The 26973-nt window shown below is 52.4% G+C and overlaps 1 protein-coding gene and 1 long non-coding RNA gene across 2 annotated transcripts in view; one reads left to right on the forward strand and one right to left on the reverse strand.

The window, feature by feature from the left end:
* The window catches only part of LOC112633978, an 82809-nt gene that overhangs the window by 41063 nt on the left and 14773 nt on the right, over positions 1 to 26973 (forward strand). The window contains exons 2-3 of the long non-coding RNA XR_003121704.1: positions 13704 to 13813; positions 15840 to 16021. This is a non-coding gene — a long non-coding RNA (uncharacterized LOC112633978). The remainder of the gene's footprint in view (positions 1 to 13703; positions 13814 to 15839; positions 16022 to 26973) is intronic.
* ITGA5 (integrin subunit alpha 5) lies at positions 1160 to 25450 on the reverse strand. The gene is made up of 30 exons (XM_025400830.1): positions 24959 to 25450; positions 17794 to 17924; positions 15775 to 15887; positions 15523 to 15643; positions 15182 to 15243; positions 15045 to 15090; positions 14417 to 14542; positions 14139 to 14183; positions 13956 to 13999; positions 11840 to 11896; positions 11637 to 11689; positions 11140 to 11348; positions 10674 to 10865; positions 10401 to 10446; positions 10116 to 10217; positions 9881 to 9936; positions 9595 to 9749; positions 9157 to 9294; positions 8953 to 9020; positions 8145 to 8295; positions 7966 to 8058; positions 7741 to 7820; positions 7550 to 7630; positions 7338 to 7443; positions 6811 to 6960; positions 5832 to 5915; positions 5611 to 5724; positions 4586 to 4687; positions 3576 to 3698; positions 1160 to 2260 (listed from the first exon to the last, which is right to left on the reverse strand). Exons 1-30 carry the CDS (start codon positions 25321 to 25323, stop codon positions 2177 to 2179), a joined length of 3297 nt encoding a protein of 1098 aa, XP_025256615.1. The 5' UTR covers positions 25324 to 25450; the 3' UTR covers positions 1160 to 2176.

Below are 26973 nucleotides of genomic sequence, written 5' to 3' on the forward strand. Positions count from 1 at the left end.
ATTTCCTCCCTCTAGAATTTCTGGTGCCTTGTTATGCCATGGCTGCCATTCTTAGAAATGCTAGGGGGTTCTTTGTCTCATGCTGCCTCTTCTACCCCATCAGCTCCTTTTCGTTTATGGGTTCTGTGAAGACATTCCTGACTCGGAGCATTCTAAGAAGTCACAGACTGCAGCGTGGTCCAGGCTTGGTCTCCCAGGAGGGATATTTTATGCAGGCCCTGCTAGGCAGGAGCCTGAGTTAATGAGAATAGTCCTGGTGATGGGGGAAGAGGGTGAGGTGGACCGCATACCCTACCTTCCCAAATTTCCCATAAATTTGTGGCTATGCTGCCCTCTGGTGGCTGAATTTTAGTCTATCCTGACAGGGACATCTTTGTCTCCAACAACCCCAATTGCTCTCCCTCTTGCTGCATGTTGTGACAGGCCTTGAGGAGAAAAGAGGACCCTGAGGATCCCTCACTTTGCATGATTTATCTTCAAAGATCTGAACCCTGTGGCATGTTGGTTAAGAATTCGGACTTTCCCAGTCAGATAAGGCTGAGTTTCACTCTGTTCTGCCACTCACTGTGTGACTTTGCACAAGTTATGTAACCTCTCTGGGCCTCAGTTTCCCTTTGTGTAAATGGGATTAATAGTACCAACCTCACAGAACCCTGTGAGAAATTAAATGTATGCAAACTAACACCCCCTACCAGCACACAGTAGCAATGAAAACAAAGCAATACAAAAACCTAACTGGGCTTTCTTCTAATTTAGTTCTATGGCTTTTTCCTCTCATTTCATTATTCTGATTTAGGGAAGCCTGGGAAATTTTCTGAACCATCCTTCCCCACCTCCACCTTGGACCTCCCCCTTTGCTTTCTTCTCTAATCCTGAAACCCAAAGAGAAGAGATTCCTTTTGCTTCTCCCTTGGGAGTGTTGGGGACCAGATCTGATGGGGGATGAGGGAGGGGGAGAGGAGTCAAGCCCTGCTTTCTCTCCTTCCATCACGTCTTTCACCTAAGAAGGGAATCCAGAACTAGTTTCACAGTGTCTAGGGGGTCGTACTTCTGGCCCCGAGTGGAAAGAAGCCATGAGAGAAATAGGCATCTGCTTTCCACCAAGCTGCTTGGTTCCAGGATGGGTTTGGAAAGAGTGAGGTATGAGATCACGGATTCGAGTTCTGGTCAGTGGGGGCACTGGGTCAGATTTATTGCACTTGCAACAGAGTTTAAATAAGTCCTGGGTGTCTGGTGCCAAGGTGAGGGAAGGGTTGGGCAGAGAGAGGAGGGGCAGCATCAGTGCAGCTGGCAGGCAGAACCCAAATTCTGCAGGTCCAGGACAGTGGGCTCCCCTTTCTCTGGGGAACAGGGAGGGCCTGTGTCTGGCCAGGCTGAGGTTCCAGATCTGTTGCCATTATGGCCCCTTCGGGGTCCTGGGAAATTCCTGGCTTCTCCTAAAGCAGGGTGAACTGGGCCTCCAGGATCAGGTCTGGAGCAGGCCCAAATATAATCCCAGATCTGCCTGGATTAGGTGCCAATGTCTGAGTCTGGGTTCCAGATCAACTCTAGACCCCAGGCTGGATGTGGCCCCATTTAAGTTCTGATTCCCCTTCGAGCTGAGCTCTGGGCAGCATCTATCCTTGTGGCATCTGTCCTGAGCTGGTCCTGGGGCACCATCCATAGTTAGTGTTCCTTCTTGGCCCACCAGGGTGGGGCTGTCCAGAGCTGCCAGGTCTTACTCCCCAAGTTCCAAGTTCTTAGCTGGGGGCTTCTTTTGGATCTCTGGCAAGGCTGTGGACAGATCTTTGCAGGTTGGAGCTGGACAGGAAGTCCTTGTGGCATGTCTGGCCCAAAGAACTGTGAATGAATTTCCTAGTTATCTTTCCAAGTTGTTTCAGGAAACTCTCCAAAATGCAAAGGCTTCAGGGAGGCTGGGGCCTCTGTCCCTGGATCTGAGTTCCCCCATCCATGAAGAGGGTATGTGTAAACAAGGGTCCTTCACAGTGCGTGGGGGGGAGGGATCCCCAGCTCCTCACCCGCCTGGCTCTGGCCCTTCAAGTATGTCTCTGGGCTGGGGAGAGGAGCTTCTCCCTGGCCCTCAGCACCTTCAGGAAGTACCCAGACCCCTCCCTTTCAGTAGAATGAGGGTGGGGGGACTGGTTCTTCAGGATTGGGAGTCTGAAATTGGGAGGACTCAGGCATCAGAGGTGGCTGGAGGCTTGAGCTGAGCTTTTTCCATGGCGGTGCCATATGGGAGGGAGCGTTTGAAGAATCCGAGCTGATAAAGGGGAAAAGAGGGAGAGTTTAGGTACTATGGTTGCCTTTTCTCCACAGCTCTTATCCCAAGAAGTAATAAGGAGGACTCTAGTGCCTCCAGCCTCTACATCCTGCAAAGTGGCCTCTGAATTCAGGCTAGGACTACCCCTCCAAGTTGTGCAATGGACCCAGGAGGACTAAACTTGGGGGTGGTTTTGTATGGTGGGTATCTTTTACCAGTGTCTTTAAAATTCCCCAGTTAAGCCAGAAATGGCAGATAGGTTTGAACTCAAGCGGCCAGTCTGATTGCTTAGTAGTGGCTGCTTTTGTTTGTTGGTTTTTGAGACAGGGTCTCACTCTGTTGACCAGCCTGGAGTGCAGTGGCATGATCATGGCTCACTGTAGCCTCAAACTCCTGTGCTCAAGCGATCCTCCCACCTCAGCCTCCAGAGTAGCTGGGACCATAGGCACGCACCATCAAACCTGGCTAATCTTTGTGGTTTTTTGTAGAGACAAGGTCCTAGTGTGCTACCCAGGCTGGTCTTGAATTCCCGGGCTCAAGCTGTCTTCCCACCCTGGCCTCCCAAAATGTTGGGATTACAGGGGTGAGCCACACACTTGGCCATGGCTACCTCTTGAGAGAGATTCTGTTTTTTTTGTTTTGTTTTGTTTTTTTTTTTTTTTTTTGGAGACGGAGTCTTGCTCTGTCGCCCAGGCTGGAGTGCAGTGGCCGGATCTCAGCTCACTGCAAGCTCCGCCTCCCGGGTTTACGCCATTCTCCTGCCTCAGCCTCCCGAGTAGCTGGGACTACAGGCGCCCGCCACCTCGCCCGGCTAGTTTTTTGTATTTTTTAGTAGAGACGGGGTTTCACTGTGTTAGCCAAGATGGTCTCGATCTCCTGACCTCGTGATCCGCCCGTCTCGGCCTCCCAAAGTGCTGGGATTACAGGCTTGAGCCACCGCGCACGGCCCGAGAGAGATTCTGAAGCCACTTCTAGGAGATGATCAGTAGCCATTTCTAGGTTAGTGATGACTGCCATGGATTTTTGGAGAAACTGACAGCACAAATGCCATGTATTTGTAATCTGTGGGTTCCACTGATTTTGCAAGTATAGGCAAACTTACCGTCTTGAGTCAAGAGGACCCTTTCTAAGCTAGGGGCTATAGAATGTAGGGAGGGATCCTATAGGAAGGGTTAGGATGGGATGCATGTAGCCAGGACAGAGGTGGGGGCACATGGCTGGTGAACTGGTCTAGAGGTAGATACTTGGGACTGTGCCAGGTCAAGGGCAGAGCCTGATGAGAGGGTGGCCAAGTCACAAGCAGGATGTGGCTGACCTTGTAGAGGATGTAGATGAGTAGACCTAGGAGCAGGAGGCCAAAAAGGATGGCTAGGATGATGATCCACAGTGGGACGCCATAGCTGCCTTCTGCCTTGGTCCATTGCACAGCTGTGGCCACCTGGGGAGCAAGTTGGGTGAAGTCAATGAAAGCTCAGAAGTTCTTTCCACCCTATACTTGGCCTCCACTTGTCATTGGATCTAGACCTACTTCCCACCTCTTATTTTGAACTAACAGCATTCTGAGCTTAAAAATTTAAGTTCCTAAAATGTGCAATATTGTCTCTTACTTTCGGGCTTTCATATCATATCCATTTCTTTCTTTGACAGAGTGAGACTCTGGAGGGCAGGCTGGAGGGCAGTGGTGCGATCTCGGTTCACTACAACCTCTGCCTCCTGGTCTCAAGCGATCCTCCTGCCTCAGCCTCCCGAGTAGCTGGGACTACAGATGTGCAACACCACATCTGGCTAATTTTTGTATTTTTTTTGGTAGAGATAGGGTCTCACTGTGTTGCCCAGGTTGGTCTTAAACTTCTGAGCTCAAGAAATCCGCTTGCCTTGGCCTTCCAAAGTGCTGGGATTACAGGTGTGAGCCCCTGCACTCGGCCTCATATCTGTTATTCACCTCTCCCCAGGATATCCCTTTCCTGAATGACTAGCCTGGTTAGTTCCTATTTATTCTTCAGGTCTCAGCTTGAACCTCACTTCTTCCAGGAAGCCTTCCCTGATCCAGTTAGACTGGGTTCAGGTGTTCCTATTATGTGTTTTCATAAATATCACCACACTTGGAACACTGTGTTGTTCCACGAGACTGTGAACTCCAGGAGCAAAGATACCATGTTGGTCTTGCTTACCACGCTGTCTCTGGCATCTGCACAGTGCTTGGCGCATATTAGATTCTCAACAGTTGTTAATAATACCAAGGCCAGCCCTCACCCATGTCCCAGCCCTAGTTCCAGCACTCTGAGCCCTGTATTCCCTCGTCCAGTCCTCTGGCCCTAGACTCACCTGACGCTCCTTTTGGGGCAGCTGCCGAGGCAGGATTCGGTAGGGCATCTTCAGGGCTTTGTACACAGCCTCACACTGCAGGCTAAATGGCTGGTGCTCCCGCTGTGGGTGGGAGAAAGTTGGTCAGCACATCCTCTCTTGGGATCCAGAGGACATAGGGTTCCCCATGGTCTGGCTGGGGTTGTGATCTTTCCCTATTTTGGACTCATTCTTCCTGAGTCTCTCTCTCTCTCTTTTTTTTTTTGAGACAAAGTCTTACACTGTCGCCCAGGCTGGAGTGCAGTGGTGTGGTCTTAGGCCATTGCAACTTCCACCTCCTGGGCTCAAGCAATCCTCCTGCCTCAGCCTCCCAAGTAGCTGGGACTACAGGCATGTGCCATCGTGCCCACCTAATTTTTGTTTTGTTTTGTTTTTGTAGAAGTGGAGTTTTGCCATGTTGCCCAGGCTGGTCTCAAACTTCTGGGCTCAAGTAATCTGCCAACCTCGGCCTCCCAAAGTGCTGGGATTACTGGTGTGAGCCACTGTGCCTGGCCCCTGAGCCTCTCTTGATGTTCCTTATATGGGATGACAAATGTGTAACTGAATAATTGTAACGATAATATATAATTAGATGACTACATGTTCAATAAAAACTTTTTTTTGAATTATTAATGTGCTTTGACACCAGGACAGTGCCTGGCCTGCAGTGTGTGCTCAAGAAGTGACTGCTCTTTACTATTCCTACATGTGCTTACCTCTCCACTATGGATTCATCTTCCATCTCACTGTTTTTCTATCATTCTTTGCACACTGGTCTCCCTCCAGCCCTCCCCCCTCTGAATGGGCCAGGAAAGGGAAGCTGCTGCTCCCACTGTGGTCACTAGGTGGCGCCAAGGACATACAGCCTGGTCTAGACAAGGGCAAGGGAGCTGGAGTGCTGGATCCCATTCACCAAAGGAGGGGTGGCTACTGTAGTGGAGAAAGGGGTGAGTCAGTCTAAGCAGGCCCAAAGGTCAGGGGTCAGGGCTGAGGTAAGGCTCCCTCACCTGCAAGAAAGTCTTGGCCCAGACTCGGAAATGCAGCTGCAGACTTTGGCTCTCTTGTTGGTGCAGGGGCCCGAGCTCACAGCGCAGCCTCAAACACTCAGCCTCTGGGCATTTCTAGGAAGAAAGAAGCTTGAACCTGCTGTTCTGCCCTTGTGATGGCTGTGAGAACCCAAACAAGTACTCAACGCTTTCCTCCACACCTCATTCCCTGTCTGACTTACTAGGATCTGAGGTCCAGAGGAAGCAGAGCTGCGGCTTGGAGCTTCCCGTTTTTGCCGGTGGTGCAGGGAACCCTCGGGATCCAACTATAAGAGAAAGAGAGTATTGAGCCCCTTTCCCATCTCATTACAGCTTCTGAGTCAGCCGGCACCTGGGTTCCAGAGCAGCTTCAACCTATTCTTTCATCTATCTCTTTATTGATCATCCAACTCTTCGCCTCCTATGTGCAAGGCACCGAGCTCGGGGTTAAAATATGGAAATGAAGAAAACTTGGTTCTTAGAGTTCACGCTAGAGGAGATGCTTAAATAAATAATTAGGTCCAAGTTCCTGTTTTTGCACTGGCTGTTCCCTCGGTTTGGAATGCTCATCCCTGAGTCTTACAGATAGGTTCAACCTTATCTTTCAGGCCTCAATTCAACTGTGACGTCTTCAAGAGGTTTTCCGGTGATTCAGTTTAAATCGTATCCCCACAGCTTATTAACACTTCACTTCATCACTTTTCAATCCTTGTTAATTTTTCTCCTTCTCTTTCTATTTTCTATGTCTATCACCCTTCACTAGAATGTAAGTTCCATGAACGTGGAGACCTTGTCAGTTTTGTTTGGTACAATATTTCCTGGGCCTAACAGTGTTCAGTACAGGCACTTATTTAATTAAATGTTAACGAGTAAATGAACTATAAAACAGGCATTGGGGCCCAGAGGAAAAGGTTTGAAGAAGGCTTCCTAGAGGAGGTGGCACATAACTGGGCCCTAGGGGTATGCCAGGAAACAAAGAAGGGATAGTTCAGGCAGAAAGAAACACAGTGGATGAAAGTCCTTTTTCCTCCAGAGGCTTTTGAGGTACCTCTGGGCCTTGTGACCCTCAGCCCTAGCTAAAGGCACATCCTCATTGCCTCTTGCAGGCCCCCAGCAACCTTCCCCAATCCCCAGGTCCTCTGAACCTGCTCCTCTTCCCCATGCCAGTGTTCAGGCCCTTACCTCCAGGCCTTTTGGGTTAATGGGGTGATTGGTGGTGCAGTTGAGTCCCGTAACTCTGGTCACATATAGGAGCTGCTGACCTTCCAGAGCCTGGGGACAGCTGAGCTCCAGCACGCCCTGGCTAATGGAGCTGGGGCCTTGGTTGATGAGCTGAGGAGGGAAGAGCACAATCATCATGAGAAGGAAGGGAATGCTTCTGCCCCCTTGAGACCCTGGATCACCGTGGCTCCACTATACCTTGCTGTCGGGCTCCTATCTCAGAGATGAAGCAGGGAAGCAATGGGCAGAGGTGAAATCCTCTCTAGCCAACACTTTTGGAGGGGGCTCCATCTTTCTTTCCAAGCCACTCAACTGGCCTGTTTGTCTTCTGGCTGTTTCTCACAGGACTCTGCCTCATGCCTTTGCATATCACTTACCCCTCCCTCCTCTCTTTCTCTCAGTACCTCACGTGGGTCTCAGCCATCTGTCACTCATACTACCTTTCCTTTCCCTTCATTCATTCTGGCCCTGCCCCTTTCCCTCCTTACCTCATAGACATGGTGCACAGCAGGTCCCACGTCCTCCTCCTTCTGAGGCTGGTCTCGGGGATGCCAGTCGCTTACTGGGAATAGCACTGCCTCAGGCTTGGAGACACTAAGGAGGAGGGTGGTTTAGGGGAGGGTGGAGAGAACCCCATATGCATCCTTCCCTAGAAGTCTGTCTCCCCTCTCAGAAAGACCCCATTCTGCCTGGCACTGACCCGTTCAGGGTGACCTGGGCCTGAGCCTCCACGGAGAGCCGGAAGGAAACCACGTCGCTTTGCGAGTTGTTGAGATTCTTGCTGTGGGATGGAGGCAAGACTGAGGTGCTAGAGTGCAGCCAGTGAGAACTGTGCCCAGCCCTCCCTTCTGTCCCCAGCTCAGCCCCAGCCTAGACACACTCACTCCCTACCTGAGGATCTGGAAGTCAAACTGGATGGTTTTCTTAGTGTCCCGGAGATGAGGGACTGTAAACCGAAGGCCACCCCACAGCTGGGGACAGAACAAGAGGAAAAGAGGGCAGTTAGACTGTGTATTTCACTCTCCCTCCCTATCTCACAGCGGTGCTCTCGGCTGGCTGGTTACCGCCCTCAGGTCTGCTCTCCCTCTGTCCCATCCTCCTTCATCCCAGACTTACACTGGCTCCTGCCTTCATGGGGTTGCCCAGGTCACACACCAGCAGGCGGCTCTGGTTCACGGCAAAGTAGTCACAGCTCAGGCTGGAGAAGTTCTGGAGGTGGGGTGGGCACTGGTCAGGTTTTGGTGTCCTCTCTGGAGAGGTATCCTCCCAACTCCCACTGGAGAATCTCATCTCACCCCTGGATGTCTGACGAGTCCTGAGTACTCAGCCTCTGGAGGGGCGGTGACCCGAAGCTCAGCCTCATAGGCGCCACCCTCACCCACATTCTGGGCATGGAAAGTGAGGTTTAGGGCATTCTTGTCACCCAGGTACACATGGTTCTGCTCCCTGGAAGGGACACAGAGGGTAGGGGAAACTGGGGAATTAATCCTCAAACTAGGACAAAGGACAATTATAAGAGTAATAATACGAGGCCGGGCATAGTGGCTCACGCCTGTAATCCCAGCACTTTGGGAGGCTGAGGCGGGTGGATCATGAGGTCAGGAGTTCAAGACAAGTTTGGCCAAGATGGTGAAACCCCGTCTCTACTAAAAATAATAATAATAAAAAAATTAGCTGGGCATGGTGGCGGGCACCTGTAATCCCAGTTACTTGGGACACTGAGGCAGAGAATTGCTTGAACCTGGGAGGTGGAGGTTGCAGTGAGCCGAGATTGTGCCACTGCACTCCAACCTGGGTGACAAGGGCATGACTCCGTCTCAAAAAAAAAAAAAAAAAAAGAGTAATAATACAGTAATAATAGATACTGTTTACTGAGTTCTAACTCTATGGCAGGCACTAGGCTAGATTTTCTATGTAGATTATTTCATTTAATCTTTCTAAAAACTCTGAGAAATAAATGCTACTATTCCCACTATACAGACAAAAGAGTTAAAGCTCAGAGCAGCTGAGCAACTTCCCAAGGCGACACAGCTAGTATGTCCCTAGCTGACTCTTTCAGGTGCCAGGTGCACCTGAACTCCCTAGCTAGTCAGCCCTACTTACCCAAACACTTCCAGCTGCAGGTCAGGCACACAGATGTTGTCTTCTCCACAGTCCAGCAAGATCTGAGCCTGGGGAGCAGGGCAGCCTTGAGAGGGGAAGTTTAGACCCATTCCTGGGCTATAGGCTCTTCTCTTTCCGGGGCCCTGCCCCCACAGTACCCAGGCCTCTGTCCTCCCAGGTCCCTTCTCCCTGCCCTGTCCTCACCTTGTCCTCTATCCGGCTCTTGCTCTGGTAATGCAGGGCTGGCCTGAGGCCGTGGCTGTCCACTGGGGCTTGGGGGTCCAAGGAGAAGTCGAGAGCGATGTGAATCGGGGAGAGTTTGTCTCGAAATTCTGACTCATTCTGGGGACAGAGGAGAGAGTTCACAGAGTCAGGAGACTCTGGAGACTTGGTGGTCCTGCTCCTCAGCCTCTCTCATATCCCTTTGTCTGCTTAGGGCCCAATTCTGACCATTCTTATTGTTTCAGAGGCGCTGGCAGCCTGCTTCCCAGCTCCTCTGACAGAAAGTCTCCCTTTCTCAGTCCCCACAAGAGTCCCAAACCCTTCACTGGAATCCCCCAATCTTTTTCCCATCAGGAGGTGCCCTCAGTTCTATGTGGCCACCCTCCCTGGCCAGTCCACACCCCGCCCTCTGGGCTATACCCTGAGGTAGATCTTCATCTCTCTGCAATCCTCTCGAGCCCCATTCTGGATGAGCAGGGTCTGGGTCAGGGTTGCCTGCCTGGAGGCCAGGAACAGTGCCCGCCGTACCCCTCCCTTCTGCTTCTGCCAGTCCAGCTGAAGTTCCACTGTGAAGCCTGCAGCCAGGGACATATAAGGGGAAACTGCTTGTCTCTCCTCATCTTTTCAGAGAGAAGAAATGTCCCCAGGTACCCAGTCCCTTCGCTCCCTGTCCTAGGGCCTGAGAGATCCAGGCAGTCTCCCTCACCAATGGAGTCAGCAACGTGTTTTCCAGAAGCATTGAGGCAGAAGCTAAGGTTGATGCTGGAGAAAGACCAAGAAGAAAGCTGGTGAATCCAACTGGAACAGACATCCTATCCTCTACCTATCTCCCAGCCAGACCCAGACTAGGACACCCCCATTTTTCCCCTTCTGAAGGCAGACTTGGTGCCCCTGCCCACTCCCAGGCTCAGGTCTCTGCAATTCCCTGGGCGCCAGCTCACCAGGCCACAGGGTTCCCCTCTAAGCTGCAGCTGCGCTCCTCTGGGTTGAACATGGCAGGGAAGATGGTGAGGGAGGCACTGGCAGACACGATGGGGCGGCCCCTGCCAAGAGTAGATGTGGGGTCAATAGAATTAGGACTCCTCTGTAACCTGGACACAGGAAACTGATGCCCAAGCCCCAGAGTGTGTGTCCTCTGCATTGATTTTCCCAACCTCAGCTCTGTTGAGAAATTTCCAGTTCCAGTTCCCCTACGTTGTCCCCTCAACTCCCCTTGGAGTTCATACCTGTATACCACAGCCTTGTCCACACCAAAGGACCCCACAATCAGATCTGTAAGAAGTCAAGAAATCACGTCTTACAGCAAGCCCCAAATCAGGATCCTTTCTTCCTAACCCCTCCTGGTTTCAACGCTCAGGGAGGCTGAAGTGAGAAGACAGCGCCCTCTGTTGGAATTAGCTAGAACTGCACCCAGGAACTTTAGGAAAGGTGAAGAAGAGAGGGTAGGGGTCAGTGACAAGTGAATTTTAAGGTGAAAAGGGGCCTCAGGCACAACTCACCAGGGTATCCGTTGCCATCCAGGTCTCGGCCTCCTCGAAGGGCAGAGCCAAAGAAGTCTGGGGTGTGGCTGGCTGCCCACAGGGGTTGCAGAACCTGGGAAGGCTTAGAGCCCAGCCCTCCTGGGCCCCCAGGGAATACAAACACTACTCCCTGCTGGGTCTCCCCACCAAAGGGAGCCCCAATGGCCACATCTGGAAGACACAGAACACACACTAGTCAGCAGGCCAGGAATCCAGGGGCCCAAATCTCTACTCCCAGACCCCAGGACCTAGGATCCTAGTTTTTTCCCATCTGTCAGTCCCTATATTCTAGTCTCTTGAAATCCCAAGACCCAGACAGTGGGATTTTAACCCCTCGGGAAGTCATGGAGGTCTGGGTATCTTAGCTGACAGACACCCGCTCCCCAAATCCCTTCTGACTTGGGCCCCTGCCTCCCCTTTCACTCTCTGAGCCCATGGTACTCACCATTGTAGCCATCCTGGTCCAGGTCCCCCAGGGGGGTCAAGGAGCTGCCAAATCGGCCAAACTCATCATGGCCAGTGAGGGTAAGGGTGGGCGTGGGCTCTATGCCGGCTGGGTGCTGCAGGTAGACGTAGACCCTGCCCACCTCCTGAGGCCGCCCGTCAGGGGTCCGATCCATGAGCAGGGGTGCCCCTACCAGCAAGTCATCCAGCCTGAGGGGAAGGGCAAACCCAGGCATCTCGATACCCTGTCTTGCCACCCCACCCCAATCCTAGTGCCAAAAACCCCAGGCACTCTGGATTCCATCGAGTCAGAAGACCTGAGGTCTCTGATCATTAGCTCTCAGCTTTCCTTGTCCCTGAGCAAGGGGTATGCAGGTATAAGTGAGAGCCTAGAGAAAAAGCCCTGGAGAAATTCTCCTTGCATTTTCTGTCCCATTCCCACTCTTCCCTCCTGGAGCTGGGAGAGGTATCACAGTGAGCTCATTTCCCACTGCTCACCCGTCCCCATTGATGTCTGTGGCAGCCACTGCATAGCCGAAGTAGGAGGCCATCTGGGGAGGACAAAGGGGCAGCGCTGGGTCAGAACTAGAAGGTTCAATACACAGGATCAAGAAGGGCTGGGAAGTTGGGCTGACACAGGTCAGGGCTGGGGCTTCATTGGCAGAGGGCCAAGCTGGGGTGGGATTGAGGGGTATCCTTACCTGTTCCCCTGAGAAGTTGTAGAGGGATCGGATGTCTGAGCCATTAAGGATGGTGACCTGGGGGATGAAGAGATAGGCCCATTGGTCCTGGAATCCCAGAGTATCCCATGGTTAAAGAACAGATGTGTACAGGACACTCAGGGGCAGGTATCCCTTAGAGATGTAGACCACTGTCCCTAGCTCCCTCATCAGCTTTGCCCTCATATTCCCACCTCTATGCCAGGTAGCTCCACCCTATGTCTGCTCCACTATTTTTCTGCATATCAATCACCAACTACTGACAGATTTGTATGTATCTGTTCCTTGTCCCTCTCTACCCACTAGAATGAAAGATCAATAGGGGCAGGAACTTGATTTTGTCCTTTGCTTTCTCCTCAGAGCCTAAAGTCATGCTTGGTGAGTAGTAGGCACTCAATAATAATTATGACTGAATGTGCGCCAGTGCCTCAAACCCATCATGTTCAAAACCTAAGTCATCCTCATCCTCCAGTACCCCGAACCACAAACACCATGACTCCCCTATGTTCCCTTAGTGACTGGCCCCACCAGGCCTCTTGAATCCTGGTATGAGCCCTTTCCCAGGACTGCTAGACAGATGTCTTGACAATGTCCCTGCCTCCAGCTCTCCCAGCAGATTTAGGAGGCTACCTCTAGCTTGGAAATCCAGTGGCTCCCTGCAGTCACTGCCCAAAGTCTCAACTTCTTGGCTGGTCCTCCAAAGCTCTGGAGAATGTGGCCCTAACCTATCTGTTTTTGCTCAACCTTTCCATATTCTACTCATCCTCAATCAGCTCAGGAGTCTGCTAAGCTGGGCTGAAATTGTTTCCTTTTCTTCCACCTCGTTCGTGCTCCTGCACAGGATGCCCTCCTGCCTCATCTCTGCTGAACCTTCATAGAACCTTCTCTGATCTGTCCTCTTCCTTTTTAAACATTTTAAATTTTTATTTCCTGACTCCCCAAACTTGTTATCATCCTTTTCCTAGAAAGGAGATTATTCCTTCCCCTAAACTGCTGTGTCACTGTATCCACTTTTCTGAAGTTTAGCAAAGTGCAGAAAGAATGCTGATATTGGATTAAGAGAGACCTGATTTTTTTTTTTTTTTTTTTTTTTAAATTTTGAGATGGAGTCTCGCTCTGTCGCCCAGGCTGGAGTGCAGTGGCGTGACCTCGGTTCATTGCAAGCTCCGCCTCCCGGGTTCATGCTGTTCTCCTGCCTCAGCCTCCCCAGTAGCTGGGACTACAGGCTCCCGCCACCACGCCCGGCTAATTTTTTGTATTTTTTTTTTTTTAGTAGAGACGGGGTTTCACCATGTTAGCCAGGATGGTCTCAATCTCCTGACCTCGTGATCCGCCCGCCTTGGCCTCCCAAAGTGCTGGGATTATAGGCATGAGGCACCGCGCCCGGCCGAGAGACCTGATTTTAAACCTACTTACTAACTGGTTGATCTTAAGGAACTTACTTGGTCTCTTAGAACCTCAGTGTTCTCACATGTAAAATACAAATGATAATATCTACCCCATAGGCTTGTTGTGAAGAATAGAAATCATGAATAGATAGTGCCAGATGCACTGAGTAGAGAAGAGAATGAATAGTTGCTCCACTTTAGATCATAATTGTATGAGTGTCTTATCTATCTTACTTGATTAGAAGCATCTTATAAGATGGGGTATGATACCTTATTCATCTTCTTATCTCTTACCTTGCCTTAATAAATGTTGTTAATTGAATGAACTCCGCTGGCACTCTTATCTGTATCTTTTTAAAAGCACTTGTCCTCGTCTAATAATAACATCTGCCAGTTGTACATTGCCCAACAATTCACTGACTACTTTCACATGCATTTTCTCATTTCATCCTTGCCAGAGCCTTGTGAGGTCAGAACGATTGTTATCCCAGTATACAGAGAAGAAGGAGGCTCAGAGAGGTTCAGCAGGAAGCAGAGTATGAATAAAGAGCAGAATGATTCTGCCAGAGTAAGTGCCAGAACTTGAATGCCAGTCTGCCTCCAGAGCCCGTGTTCTGATCCACCTTTTTGAGCCCTTGCAAACTGCCATGCATGGTTCTTTGTGATTAGGCAGGGGAGGAGAGGAAGTGAGGGGTCAGGCTGGGTCTTACATAGCCGTAAGTGAGGTTCCCTTTGGGCACACCAGCAACAAAGTCTGCAGAGAGAAGAGAAAGTTGTGACTTAAGGTCGGGGAAAGGGAAGTAGATAATGGTAAGTGGCCGAGTTCACGGGCTGTCTGACCCTGAGCCTCTAACCACCCCCCTCCCTTGGCCCCAGCCTGGGGACACACTCACCTTCTGTGTCATCACCACTGAATTCACCTACAGCCACAGAGTATCCTGGGGGACAGAGTGGGTGGATGTTAGGATTCCTGCTTTGGGGACCCCTCTGCTCTGGCCTATCCCCCAATCCCTTCCCCACCCCTGCTGGGCCTTCATAGTCAGCAGGCACATGGCAAGTATGGCAGGGGTGCTGGGGATGCCCGCGTAGGAGAGGGGAGGCAAGGGGGTGAGTGGGGACAGGAGCACTTGAGGTTCTCCCTCTGCCATCCCTTCCCCACTTGCTTGCTCACCTAGGTAGCTGTCATCATAGATGGAACTGGCCTGGCGAGTCTGCAGCTGCCCCTGAACCAGGTTGATCAGGTACTCGGGGTAGTAAGATTCTGCAATCTGCTCCTGAGTGGCAGACAGGATCTGGCCTGGAGCGAGGATGAAGAGGGAGTAGATGGTGGGGAGGTGGCAGAGGGGGCTTGGGGCTCTGGGGGCTGACTGGGTAGTATTTCAGAAGTCTGGTTCAAGAAAGGGAAGCATGGGGAGGGTGGTGGCATGTAAGTTTCAGGAAAGGAAGAGGAGAATTGGGAGTAGGGTGGGAGGCTATGTGCCAGGTGACTTAAAGAATGGCAGAAACACGCTGGGCACGGTGGCTCACGCCTACAATCCCAGCACTTTGGGAGGCCAAGGCAGGTGGATCAGGAGTCTAAGACCAGCCTGGCCAAGACGGCGAAACCCCATCTCTACTAAAATTACAAAAATTAGCCAGGTGTGATGGCAGGCGCCTGTAATCCCAGCTACTTGGGAGGCTGAGGCAGGAGAATCGCTTGAACCTGGGCAGCAGAAGTTGTGCCACTGCACTCCAGCCTGGGTGACAGAGTGAGACTTCGTCTCAAAAAAAAAACAAAGAATGGCAGAGAGAGGACTTACCTTGCCAGAAATAGCTTCCTGGTCCACCTAAAACCACACGGCCAGTCTGTGGGTGAAAGGAGGGGAGTCCAACATCTGGTCTCGATCCCCCCGTGTCCACCACCCACGGCCCCTTCTCTCCCAGACCACACTCTCACCTTGGTGAACTCAGCACTGAAGCCTCCTTGGCAGTAACCCTGTCCTGCTGCCCAGCTGAAATCTGTGAGGGGAGAAGGTGGTGAAAATGAGCCCTGCACAGAGGGTCATCCAGGAAAGAAGAGAGGGCATAGGGAAGGGGGTGGGAGAGCGAACCAGAGAAAGGGCCTCCCTGGACCAGTCAGTAAGCATAAAGGCTAACTAACTGGGTTAACCTTTATCTTAAGCAACTTAGAATCTCATGGGGGTATGTGGTGGGGGGCGCGAGTCAGCCCTAAGTATATGAGACACTCCAAGTATATGAGAAGGCAGACATGGGGCACAGGCCCCCTCTTTCCCCTACCTGAGCGGCAAGGTGCATACTCCAGAATTCGGGTGAAGTTATTTGTGGAGAGGTAGCAGGTACCCACGGGGTCGCTCAGTGGCTCCTTCTCTGTGCGCCAGCTGTACAGTGGAGCACACGCCTGGGAAGGCCCAGGAGGAGGGGCCTCAGATTCAGTCCAGTAAGGCCCTTCCTCCTTCCCTCCAGGCCCGGCGTTATCCAACCACTGCCCATCCCCTGGCCACCACACCACTGAGCCTGCTGGCCCCTCACCAAGATGGAGGAGCCATGGGCTCGAACTGTTGCCCCGAACCACTGCAAGGACTTGTACTCCACAGGCTCCTCTCCCTCTGAGCTGGACAGTGAGGACTCCAGGAGCCGAGAGCCTTGTGGGAGTGAAAAGAGGGAGTCTTGCTGAGCCATGGACAGCTGAGCTCTAGGGCAGCCCCTACCCTCAGCCTGGGGATACCCAACAAATACTTCCAAGCCCTGAGATGCCATGACTCACTGGGAGTGCGGAGTTGGTAAGGAGCTTAATTCTGCTTTGTGTAGCCTGTTTGTGTAGCCTGACTCACCTCTCCACTACACACATACACATACACACACACACACAGACACACACACGCACACGCACACAGAACCTGGGCTTTCTAGAGTTGCCTCCCCATAGTTCCTGCTTTCTCACCCAACTGAGATAAGGATGCCTGCTGTGGAGTAGGGGCAGGAGGGTGGTGGGGAACAGTGGCTATTTCCCAAGAGAGTAACCCTTTGGCTGAACTTCTTTGTCTGTACTTGGGCTCAGTCTCTAACAGCATCTTGTTCCACCTCCTTTTTTTTTGAGATAGGGTCTCACTGTGTTGCCCAGGCTGGAGTGCAGTGGCGTGATTACAGCTCACTGCAACCTTGACCTCCCAGGTGCAAGTGATCCTCCCACCTCAGCCCCCCAAGTGGGTGGAAACTATGCCCAGCTAATTTTTGTGTTTTTTGTACAGATGGGGTTTTGCCATGTTGCCCAGGTTTTTTAAATTTTTTATTTTTTAAACAGGGTCTTGCTCTGTCACTCAGGCTGCAGGGCAGTGGGGCAAGTACCACTCATTGCAGCATTGGCCTCCCCACTCAAGTGATCCTCCCACCTCAGCCTCCCAAGTAGCTGGGACTACAAGTGCTCACCACTATGCCTGGCTCATTTTTTTTTTTTTTTTGAGACAGAGTCTTTCTCTGTAGCCCATGCTGGAGTACAGTGACGTGATTTCAGCTTACTGCAACCTCTGCCTCCTGGGCTCAAGTAATTCTTGTGCCTCAGCTTCCCAAGTAGCTGGGATTACAGGCAAGTGCCACCATGACTGGCTAGTTTTTGTATATTTAGTAGAGATGGGGTTTTGCCACGATGGCCAGTCTGGTCTCAAACTCTTGGCCTCAAGTGATCCACCTGCGTCAGCCTCCCAAAGTGCTGGGATTACAAGCATGAGCCACTGCGCCCGGCCCCGTCTAATGTTTTTGGTAGAGACAGGGTCTCACTATGTTGGCCAGGATGGTCTTGAACTCCTGGGACCAAGAGATCCTCCTGCCTCAGCCTCCCAAAGTGCTGGGATTATAGATGTGTGCCACTGTGCCCAGCCTCTCCGGTTTTTATTTCTGGAGACAGATGGCCCTAGTTCATAACCTCACTCCAATGTTTGCTAGCTGTATAACCTTGGATAAGCTACTTAACCTCTGTCTCCTCACTTAGAAAATGGGGATAATAATACCTTACACAGTTGTTGAAAGGATTAAGTGAACTAATACATGTAAAGTGTTCACAACTGGGCCTGGCACAGAGCAACTGATAGCTATTAGTCTCTGTCTTCCTCCCATCCATCTGTGTCTACTCAGACCTTGAGCTCATGAGGGCAGTGGCTTAGTCATGTTTCAATCCCTGCAGCACCAGCATAGTGCCTGTCATGCACTGTCACTTAGTCAGTACTTCGTTAAAGCAACTGAATAGTTTGTGCAACATTTCCCTGTCTTTGTCTGTGTTACGGCCCTGGCGTCCCAGAGTTGTGGGTGATTCAGGGGAAATGAGAGCCACATGTTTCTGAATCATGCCCGTCCTCCTTGGGCTGGGCTGGACGGGAGTGTGCAGTGAGTGCCATGGGGATCCACTGTAAGCAGCTGGAGCACCAGAGCTGGTGCTGAGCAGTCACGTGGCCGGGGGTTCCAGCAGGCTCCACCCCTCACCCCAGGCCCCACCCAGGCCTTGCCCCCAGGCTGCGGTCCCACTCCACAGTCCCTCTCTGAATTTCACTGGCCTACCTTTGCTGTCAAATTCAATGGGGGTGCACTGTGTGGGGCTGGCGCCCCAAGGACAGAGGTAGACAGCACCACCCTGCAGCACTCCTGGCTGGCTGGTGTTAGCCTTGGGTGCTCCCACTAGCACACTGACCCTGTGAAGGGGAAAAGAGAGGCAGTTCAGGATGGCTCCTAGCTCTTCATCGGTGTCTGGAGGCAGGAAGGACCCAGGCCTCTAGGCTGGGGCTGGCTGGGGGTGGAGTAGATGCCCCCTGGGTTGTATTTATATCTCAGAAGATGCCACAGATGCCAGAGGCACAGACTGGAGTCAGGCGGTCCCCATGTGCCGCTGTCACTAACACAACCCTCTCCTCCTCCCGCCATTCTCTGTCCTCTCCTACCTTCCCCTGTTCATAAAGAGAAGAGGAACCAGAGTCAATTCCCAGAAGGGGAAGAGGGGCCAAAGCCTGTACCCCCGGCTTCTCCCTCTCCTCTATGTACCTTCTGAGATTAGATGTGCAGCCTCTGGAACCCCAAGGTCCTGTGGAGCCTCAGGGTCTCTCATCTAGCCTATATACTCTCCTCCCAAGCTAAATCCCCTCCCTGGGCCAAGACCCAGGCATCCGGCTGCCCAGCCACCCGGCCTTGGGGCGTGTAGGAGGAAAATGTGAGTCTTGGAAATCAGGCAGCAGGAGTGGAGAGAGGAGCTGCAGGACAGTGAAAACAGATTGTTCCACTGGGCCTGGGCCTGCCCTCACCCCGGCCCTGGTGTGGACCTCCCCTTCCTGGCTGGGTCTCTGTCTCAGCCCTTGAACCCCTTTCCCATAGACCACCCCCAGCTGACTGAATTCAGAGTCTTCTCTACCGGGGTCCTAGTTCTGGACACAGTGCCTCCGTTCCCCCTGAGACGAGAAGTTTGCCTCTGTTGGAGGTCCTATGTAATGGGGTGGTCATAGCTAAGGGGCCGGGCAGTCCTCCTGCCGTCAGCTCTGCCTCATTCATCCCTCGGTCCCTTGCCTCCAAGACCTCCACACAGCTTTTGGCTCTCTTGGCTTTCTCCTAAGGGTCTCCCGCCAGGAGTTGTATCTGGCTGCCTGGGCAACTCGACCCAGCCTCTGGACCAGTGCCCCTGCCAGCCTTGGCCTCTGCTCTGCTCCGTGTCAGCCTTTGGCACTGCTTCTCAATCTCTCTGTCCCTCTGCCCCTATGACTGCTTGCTCTCTTGGTTTTGGTGTTTGGATCCTATCTCTCTATCTCAGATTTTACATTTCTCCATCTCTATTGGTTTCTGTCCACTTTCAGCTTTCAGCCCATCCAATACCTACCCCTTCCCTGATATTTGAATACCTTCTTCAGCTTTCTCACTAGGCAAGAAGGCCCAAAGTGAGGGATTATGGTAGAGGTTACAAGAGCTGGGGGTATTTTCCAAGAAGACCAGGTATACTGAGGCAGGGAGGAGTGGCCCAGGAGGTATAGGGGATGGAAGCAGCAGAGAGGACAGTTCTGAGGGGACGGAAGTGGGGAGAGAGGAGGGGTCTGTGAGGGCCAGTGGTGAGAATGGAGGGGAGAGAAGGCAGGGTCCAGAGGAATAGGAGGTGGGTAGGCTGAAGAGGGAGAGCTCCTGAAGTTAGGGGGTGGGGAGGGGAGGTGCCAGTCTCCGTTACTCTGGGGACAGGAAATGTTTACTGCCTGTGGCTTCCTGTCTGTTTCCAACCTCTCACTTCTCCGTTTGTCTCCCACACCCCCACCTCCCTGCCAGGCCCCACCCTTCTCACTCAGGCATGACATCCAACTGGGGGGTCTGGCTGCGCCGCCCCAGGGCTGGGTGAGGTGAGAGGAGTAGACCCCTCTCTCAGCAGGGGCAGCCCCCGGAGAACTTGGTTGCTGCCTTCAGGCTCTAGAAAGCAGAAAGGGCCACCAACCTGAACTAGACCAGAACAGTAGAGGTACAGGAAGCAGTGAAAGGAGCACTGGACCAGGAGCCAAGAGTTCTGGTTCAGGCACTAACTGTGGACTTGGGCAGTACCCTCTCCCTCTTCCTCTGGGTGAAGAAGAGGTTATCTCAAAGTTTTCCTAGATCTCCGGGCTAAGGCCAAGGGACCCTGTTCCTGTTCCCAATTTCTCCAACACCCACTGCTCTTGGAGAGGAGCTGAGCCTGACACTTCTGGGGTGGCCTGAGGAAGTAGCCTGGAGTTTAGCAGGTTGCAAGACAGAGAGTTTACAAAGCTTGTAAAGCCAACAAGTCAGGGGCGTATCCATTCCGGCTGTGTGATGGTTCAAGATACCTGGCATGCAGGCAAGTGACACAGACCTAGGCCTCCTTTCCTCCTGCCACACTACCCATGGCTTATACCTGGAGAGTCAGTGGCCCTTCCATCCCAGCAACCTTAAGTCAATCCAATAAATAGTGCCTGCCCTGCCAACAGGCCAAGTGAGGTGACTGGCGCCAGGGATGGCATGCAAGCTAGTTTGTCTTTGTTTTCCCACATCTTGTTCCTGCTTCCTAAATCCTGCAGCAGTTGGGCGCTTTTAGGGGTCTAAGAAGGTAACAATGAAGGGTCCGTGGGCTATTTTCAAGATTTCAGAAAGGCTAACGGAAATCATGCATTTACCAGATAAGGTGGCCTAGGCTAATTAAAAGTGTATTTGCTTTTGGCTGGAATTATATCAACTTATGTGGGAACCTGGTTATCTTATGCTGGTCAGAAACTCTGATTGGCAGCTATAGATGTTTTTGGTTAATAAAAAACGAGAAAAGCATCGGATGCGGTGGCTCACGCCTGTAATCCCAGCACTTTGGGAGGCTGAGACGGGCGGATCACAAGGTCAGGAGATCGAGACCATCCTGGTTAACATGGTGAAACTCCGCCTCTACTAAAAATACGAAAAAATTAGCCAGGCATGGTGGTGGGCACCTGTAGTCCCAGCTACGCGGGAGGCTGAGGCAGGAGAATGGGGTGAACCCAGGAGGCAGAGCTTGCAGTGAGCAGAGATTGCGCCACTGCACTCCAGCCAGGGTACAGAGCGAGACTCCATCTCAAAAACAAAACAAAACAAAACAAAACAAAACAAAACAAAACAACAGCTGGGCGCAGTGACTCACGCTTGTAATCCCAGCACTTTGGGAGGCCAAGCAGGCGGATCACCTGAGGTCAGGAGTTTGAGACCAGCTTGACCAACATGGCGAAACCCTGTCTCTACTAAAAATACAAAATTAGCCGGGCGTGGTGGCGCATGCCTGTAATTCCAGCTACTCAGGAGGCTGAGGCAGGAGAATCTCTTGAACCTGGGAGGTGGGGGTTGCGGTGAGCCGAGATTGCGCCATTATATCCCAGACCGGGCAACAAGAGTGAAACTCCGTCTCAAAAAAATAAAAAATAAAAATAAAAAAAATGAGAAAAGGAATTCATTATTTCTTACTAAATGCAGTTTGGCAGGTATACTCTTCTGAAATAGAGTCTGAGAGAAGAAATAATTGCCATAATTTATTCTGAAGCCTCAGAAATGGAAGGGTTGGTCCTTAGAGACACAGACTACCACAGTTAGAAGGCACTGTAGAGAGCATCCACTGGTTTTAAGACTTTACTGTAGGTGCCTCAGGCCACATGGCATAAAGGCAGGCTGGCCTCGTTCTGATACTCCTTAAGAAAAAGTTCAAAGCTGCTTACCTCGTCCCATGTTCTCATTCTGTAGATGGGAAAACTATCTCAGAGGAGTTAAGTAATGTGCTTAGGTCACTCAGAATCCCTCCCAGAATATGAAGCAGAAATCAGGAATCCTGATTTCTAGGACAGCACTCTGGTCTGCCCCATGGCCAACTTATTCCCTCCTCTCATATCTGCTGTCTCCCCAGCTTTTGATTAACCAAGTCCCAGTTCAATACTGGGTTACTGTTTGACTCTGTTGGCCTGACAAGGTCAGGGGTGGAGAGCAGTAAGTGGACCAGTGCCCAGCTCCTACAGGTCCTACAGCAGCATGGGCCAGGCCAGAGAAGGACACCTGGTTTGGGGTCCCCCAGTGCATTCACAAGGGATATGTATGATTGGCTGAGGAAGAACAGCTGTCTCCACTTGTGGCAGTTGCAGAAGGAAACAAGGGGCTGAGCTGAAACTGGCCTGCCTTTCAAGCTTTCAAGTGTCCTGGGCCAAGTCACTGTCTCTCTTCAAGCTTTGGATTCTCTGGCATAAAATGATGGATTTCCCTTGAACGTTTCCTAAACTAACTTCTGGTTCAAAATTTCTATGACTCCTGAAGCCTCAGTTGTTTTTATTTTTTGTTAGTTTGTTTGCTGTTTTTTTGGGATGGAGTCTCGCTCTGTCTCCCAGAGTACAGTGGTGTGATCTCAGCTCACTGCAATCTCGGCCTCCCAGGTTCAAGCGATTCTCCTGCCTCAGCTTCCCGAGTAGCTGGGATTACAGGTGCACGCCAGCACACTTGGCTAATTTTTTTATTTTTAGTAGTGACGGGGTTTCACCAGTTTGGCCAGGCTGGTCTCAAACTCCTGACCTCAGGTGATCTGCCTGCTTTGGCCTCCCAAAGTGCTGGCATTACAGGCGTGAGCCACTGCGCCTGGCTAGCCTCAGTTTTTATATATCTGAAAATGGGGCAATAATGCTTCCTTGGCTTTAACACAAGGATTTTTGTTACAATCCAATGGAAAAATCGATATGAAAGTGCTAAAGGAATATAAGAGACTATTGTTACTATCACCAGTATAAGCAAATACTCAAAGCAAGTAAGAAATGGGGGAGAACTTAAAGAACTAGGCGGTAGCCAGGAAGGAGAGAACCAGAAACAGAAACAGCTACCCCATAAAAACCATGCTGCCCATCTATTGATCACCCTCTGCAGACCAGGTTCCTTTTGTATATGTTTTCTCATTTAGTCCTCAGAACTCCATTAGTTAGGTGTCTGATTTTCACGGGAAGACCAGGCTCCAAGAGCTTAAGTACCTCACCCTAGGTACCAGGGTACCACACAAAAAACTAGTAAGTAGTGGGGACTCACACCTACCTCTGTCTGACTTAAAGCTTTGCCTTTTCCTACTATCTAACTGCTTTGGTGCTCACCCTGTCCTTTAATGCGGTTTTGGTGGTCACCAAGAGAGGTGATGCAGGAAGAACAAGAACACTGAGGCTGTCCCTCTTTGGCAATGGCCGTAGGTGAGGGGCTATGTTTGTCTTGTGTTGTGGGGAGGCGGGTGAAGGCCTAGCTGTGGTGGGAGGAGGTCACTGGGAAGGTACAATGTTCTACTCTAAGAGGGTATTGTAAATAGGAAATGAGAGGGAAGGAGTGCAAGCTGGACACCTGGGTTCTCTTGGGAGGGGAGATGAGCAGAAGGGGAGGGGAAGGGATGAGAGCTGGGTCCTGTTTTAGAAGAGGACTTTAGAGGCTATAGGATCAGGCCAGGGGCCAGACAGACACCTAGGGGACCAGGAATGTGTGAAGTCCAGATGTTTTAGAGGAGTGTTTTAAAGGGAAATTTAGGGGAGGTGGGGAGTAAAGAGAAGGTTAAATGCCAGACAACTAGATACTCTGATCTGCGGGAGGAGACCTCATCTCCTTCCTCCCTCCCTCTTTTTTACTCCATTAGGGCTGTGATAAGAAGTTTGAGAGAACCTGGGGGAGACCAGGCCTGGCAGAGGCTCCAGGCCAGGGTGATGCAATGGGGTTTGGGCAAAAGGCCAGGGGGGTAGGGTGAGGGTTGGGTGGGGACGTTGAATAGCCCAGAACCAACTGCCCAGGCCTAATCATTTTTCTTTTCTCCCATCCCCAAATCCTCCAGACAAAGGAGAATTTGCCTTTCTCCCCAATTGTATTAGCTAGATTAACCCCTTTGCTCCAAAAACCACAGGGACTGAGTAGAGATCAGTTAACTGTCTCATGTGTAAAAACAGGTCACTTCTGAATTCCCCTCAAACTCTGAGATCTTGGGGGTGGGGTGGGGGTGAGCAGTAGGAAGCTCCCAGCTCAGAGATGTAGAAGAAAAAGGATTACACCAGTCATTGTGGAGGACCAGGAATCTGGCATCTGTGGCCTAGCCCAGGAGTAACCACCTACCTCTTTTGCTTCCCAATCTTCCTCATCCCACATTTAAACAGACACCCTTGGTTCTAATGTTGCTTCTACTCTAACTCCTGTTTCCTAAGCCTGTCAGCACCCCATTTTCTAGGCACTCGGGGTCCGGGTCTGCTTATCACTCTGCTGAGTTGGGAATAAGGATCCTCCTTTGAGACTTCCAGGGTCCTGAGTCCTTCATTCTGACGTTCTTGGCCCCACGGAGCCGGCGTCTCCCCAGCTTCCGACCCCAGCCCCAGAAGTCCCGGTCTCAGCACAGCTCCAGCCGACCAGCTACAGGAAACCAGCTTTTCTCTTCCTCCCAAGAGCTAGAGGAAGAGGGAAACCGCCCACCCCCCTTCACGCGCGCACACACCCCTCCCGACACATCCCAGCACCCGCCCTTGGCTGAGTTCGCCCCCAGCCCCAGCGCCCCCATTGCCAGGGTCCCCGCACTCGCCCCCAGTTCTCGGATCCCCTCGCCTGAACAGAGAATGGGGGTGGAGGGAGGAGTAGGAGACAGAGGAGAAAGGAGAGGGAACCGCCGTTCCTCTCTCGGGTCTTCCCCAGCCTGGGTTGAGGGGGGAGGGGAGGATGAGGCTGGCCCCCATTTAACCTTCCGACCCCCTCAGTCTCTGACTTTCCCCCTACTACACGTAGTTCATTCGGCTTCTACCCGTTCTCTCCCCGTACAATGGCCCCTACGGATCCCGAGGTCTCCTGGACCCCCCCAAAAGCTCTTCTCGGCCTCTGCGCCCCCTCTGCGCCCCCACCCGCCTCAGGTCCCAGCAGCCCACAGACTTCAGCCAGAGACCCTCAGCTCTCCATTCACGCGCTCTCCTCTCTCTTGGCCCGGAGACCCCTGCCCAGACTTCTCCAGCTCCGTGTCCTCTCCCCACCCGACACATGTCTCCCCACTGATCGCAAACGCCAGGGCCCCTCCTCACCCGCCACGGTGCCCTCCCTACTCCAGCGCGGGCCCCCAACTTTAGCGCGGGCCCCCAACTGCAGCTCTAGTCCTTCCAAACTCCACCCTCAAACTCAAACTCTGGTCCCCTCCAGACCCCAGCCGCGCCCCCAGTCTCCAGTCGGCTACCCCACCCCCATCCCGTCGCCAGCCCTCCTCACTCACCCGTCTGTTCCCGGCCGGTAAAACTCCACTGAGAATCCGAAGAAGGAGCCTGGGGGCCCCGAGAGCACTGCTGGGGCCTCCGCGTCAAAGTTGAAGCCCCCGACCCTGGGTGGCGGCGGCAGCAGCAGCAGCAGCAGCGGCAGCAGCGGGGATCGGCGCCGGGGGCCCCGGCGCAGCTGCACGGCGTGGAGAGGGGACTCTGGCGTCCGGCTCCCCATAGCGCCCGCTCTTCCCTGTCCTGGGGCCACCGACCCGGAGCCGCTTCCTAAACCTCCCAGAGGCGAATGACTCAACGCGGGGAGGAGTTTGCCAAACTCCCGGCTGAGCCCTCCCCCCGCCTGCCGAGGGGGCTGGCGGGGGGGCATTCCTGGGTCCCTGGAACTCCGAGCCCGCGTCCCCCACCCCTAAGGGGCGTGGGGGGAGGCGCACCTCTCCAACCCCCTTTCTTTAGCCCCAGCTGGAAGCCGGTTGTCTGGACTGGGTTAGATTGGGCGGGTTTGGGTTCTTCCCCCTCCTCTCTGCTTCCCCCTCCTTCCTCCCCACTCCTTTCCAGATGTACAACGTAAACGCTCGGAAAACGAGTCGGAAAAGGGAGCGGAGAATTTCCTAATGAGGAAAGGAATCACCTCTGGTGGGTGGAGGAAGCCTGTATATGTGTGTGGGGTCTCCCTCAGTGCTTTAGGGAGGAGACTTTGGGGTCTAAAGAGACAGGAGACTCCTCTGGCATCCGGCCAACTGGGATTCCCCCTTGCCTTCCGGGGCCACCGGGTGCCTGGGTTCTAGCCAGCTGGATTTGGGACACAAAAGTTCAGGTACAGATACAGCATTCGCAGTCAGCTTGCTAGAGGACCTACACCGGCTCCTCAAGTTCCGCTGCCTCCTCCTCCAAGCTGCTAGTATTGAAAACCCAGGAGTCTGGGGTCGTTCACCAGGAGGATTCTGCTCGTTTGTCCCCTTCTTGGTCCTACGGTATGTAAACCTCTGCTGAGCCCCTTCCTTGGATCTGACAGTTAACCAAAAGCCTGCGAGTGGCTGGCCCCTCAGTACCTTCTTGATTAAACTAACCTGATTCCTACAAACCTGGAGAATTGTGAGGAGTGGTGGTGGTGGTGGGAAGTCTTGCAAAGGGACCCAACCTTCAGCTCCTAACGGCTGTAAACACTGGGAGCTCTGGCCAGGCACGGTGGCTCACACCTGTAATCCAGCACTTTGGGATGCCCAGGTGGGCAGATCACCTGAGGCCAGGAGTTCAAGACCAGCCTGGTCAAAATGGCAAAACCCATCTCCACTAAAAATACAAAAATTAGCCGGATGTGGTGGTGCACACCTGTAATCCCAGTTACTCAGGAACCTGAAGCAGGAGAATTACTTGAACCCAGGAGGCAGAGGCTGCAGTGAGCCAAGATTGCACCACTGCACTCTAGCCTGGGTGACAGAGCAAGGCTATCTCCAAAAAAAAAAAAAAAAAAAAAAAAAAAAATCCAAAAACCAAAAAACACCGGCAGCTGAAACCCAGGACCCCATTCTTCCCAGATCCCCTGTGGAAGTAGAGGAAGGGACTCTAGTAAGGGAAGGCAGTGACCCCCTGCCCCCCACCTCTTCCCCAAGCTCTGGCTCTGTGTGATGAGATCACTTTTCAGGATTCTAGCCTTTATCTTAGTCTGGGGAGGGGGACTACGAGGCCTTTCAGTCCCTTTCCTCCAGGACTCCTCCCTTTCCAGAATATTACCCCTGAAGTCAACCCTGTCCCTTCTGTTCCCCAGTCCTCTGCCCCACTCTGGGCTGAAAGGCTCAGAATAAGAGTGCCCAGAGTCAATGTTGTTTTTCCTGCCATGACTCTCCCCCTCACTCTGCTACTCTACTTCCTGTCCCAAATCACCCATCTGCTTTTTTAAAAGCCCCTCTCCAGAGCCAGCTGCAGCCCAAGGGAGAGGCTGGCTGGCCAGACTGTGGGGCAATGCTGGCCCGTATCCCATCCTCACATCTGCAAGTCCTGACCCTTTCTTAGGTGAGGA

This window comes from Theropithecus gelada, chromosome 11 (genome assembly GCF_003255815.1).
Source record: "Theropithecus gelada isolate Dixy chromosome 11, Tgel_1.0, whole genome shotgun sequence".
Classification (NCBI taxonomy): Eukaryota; Metazoa; Chordata; class Mammalia; order Primates; family Cercopithecidae; genus Theropithecus; species Theropithecus gelada.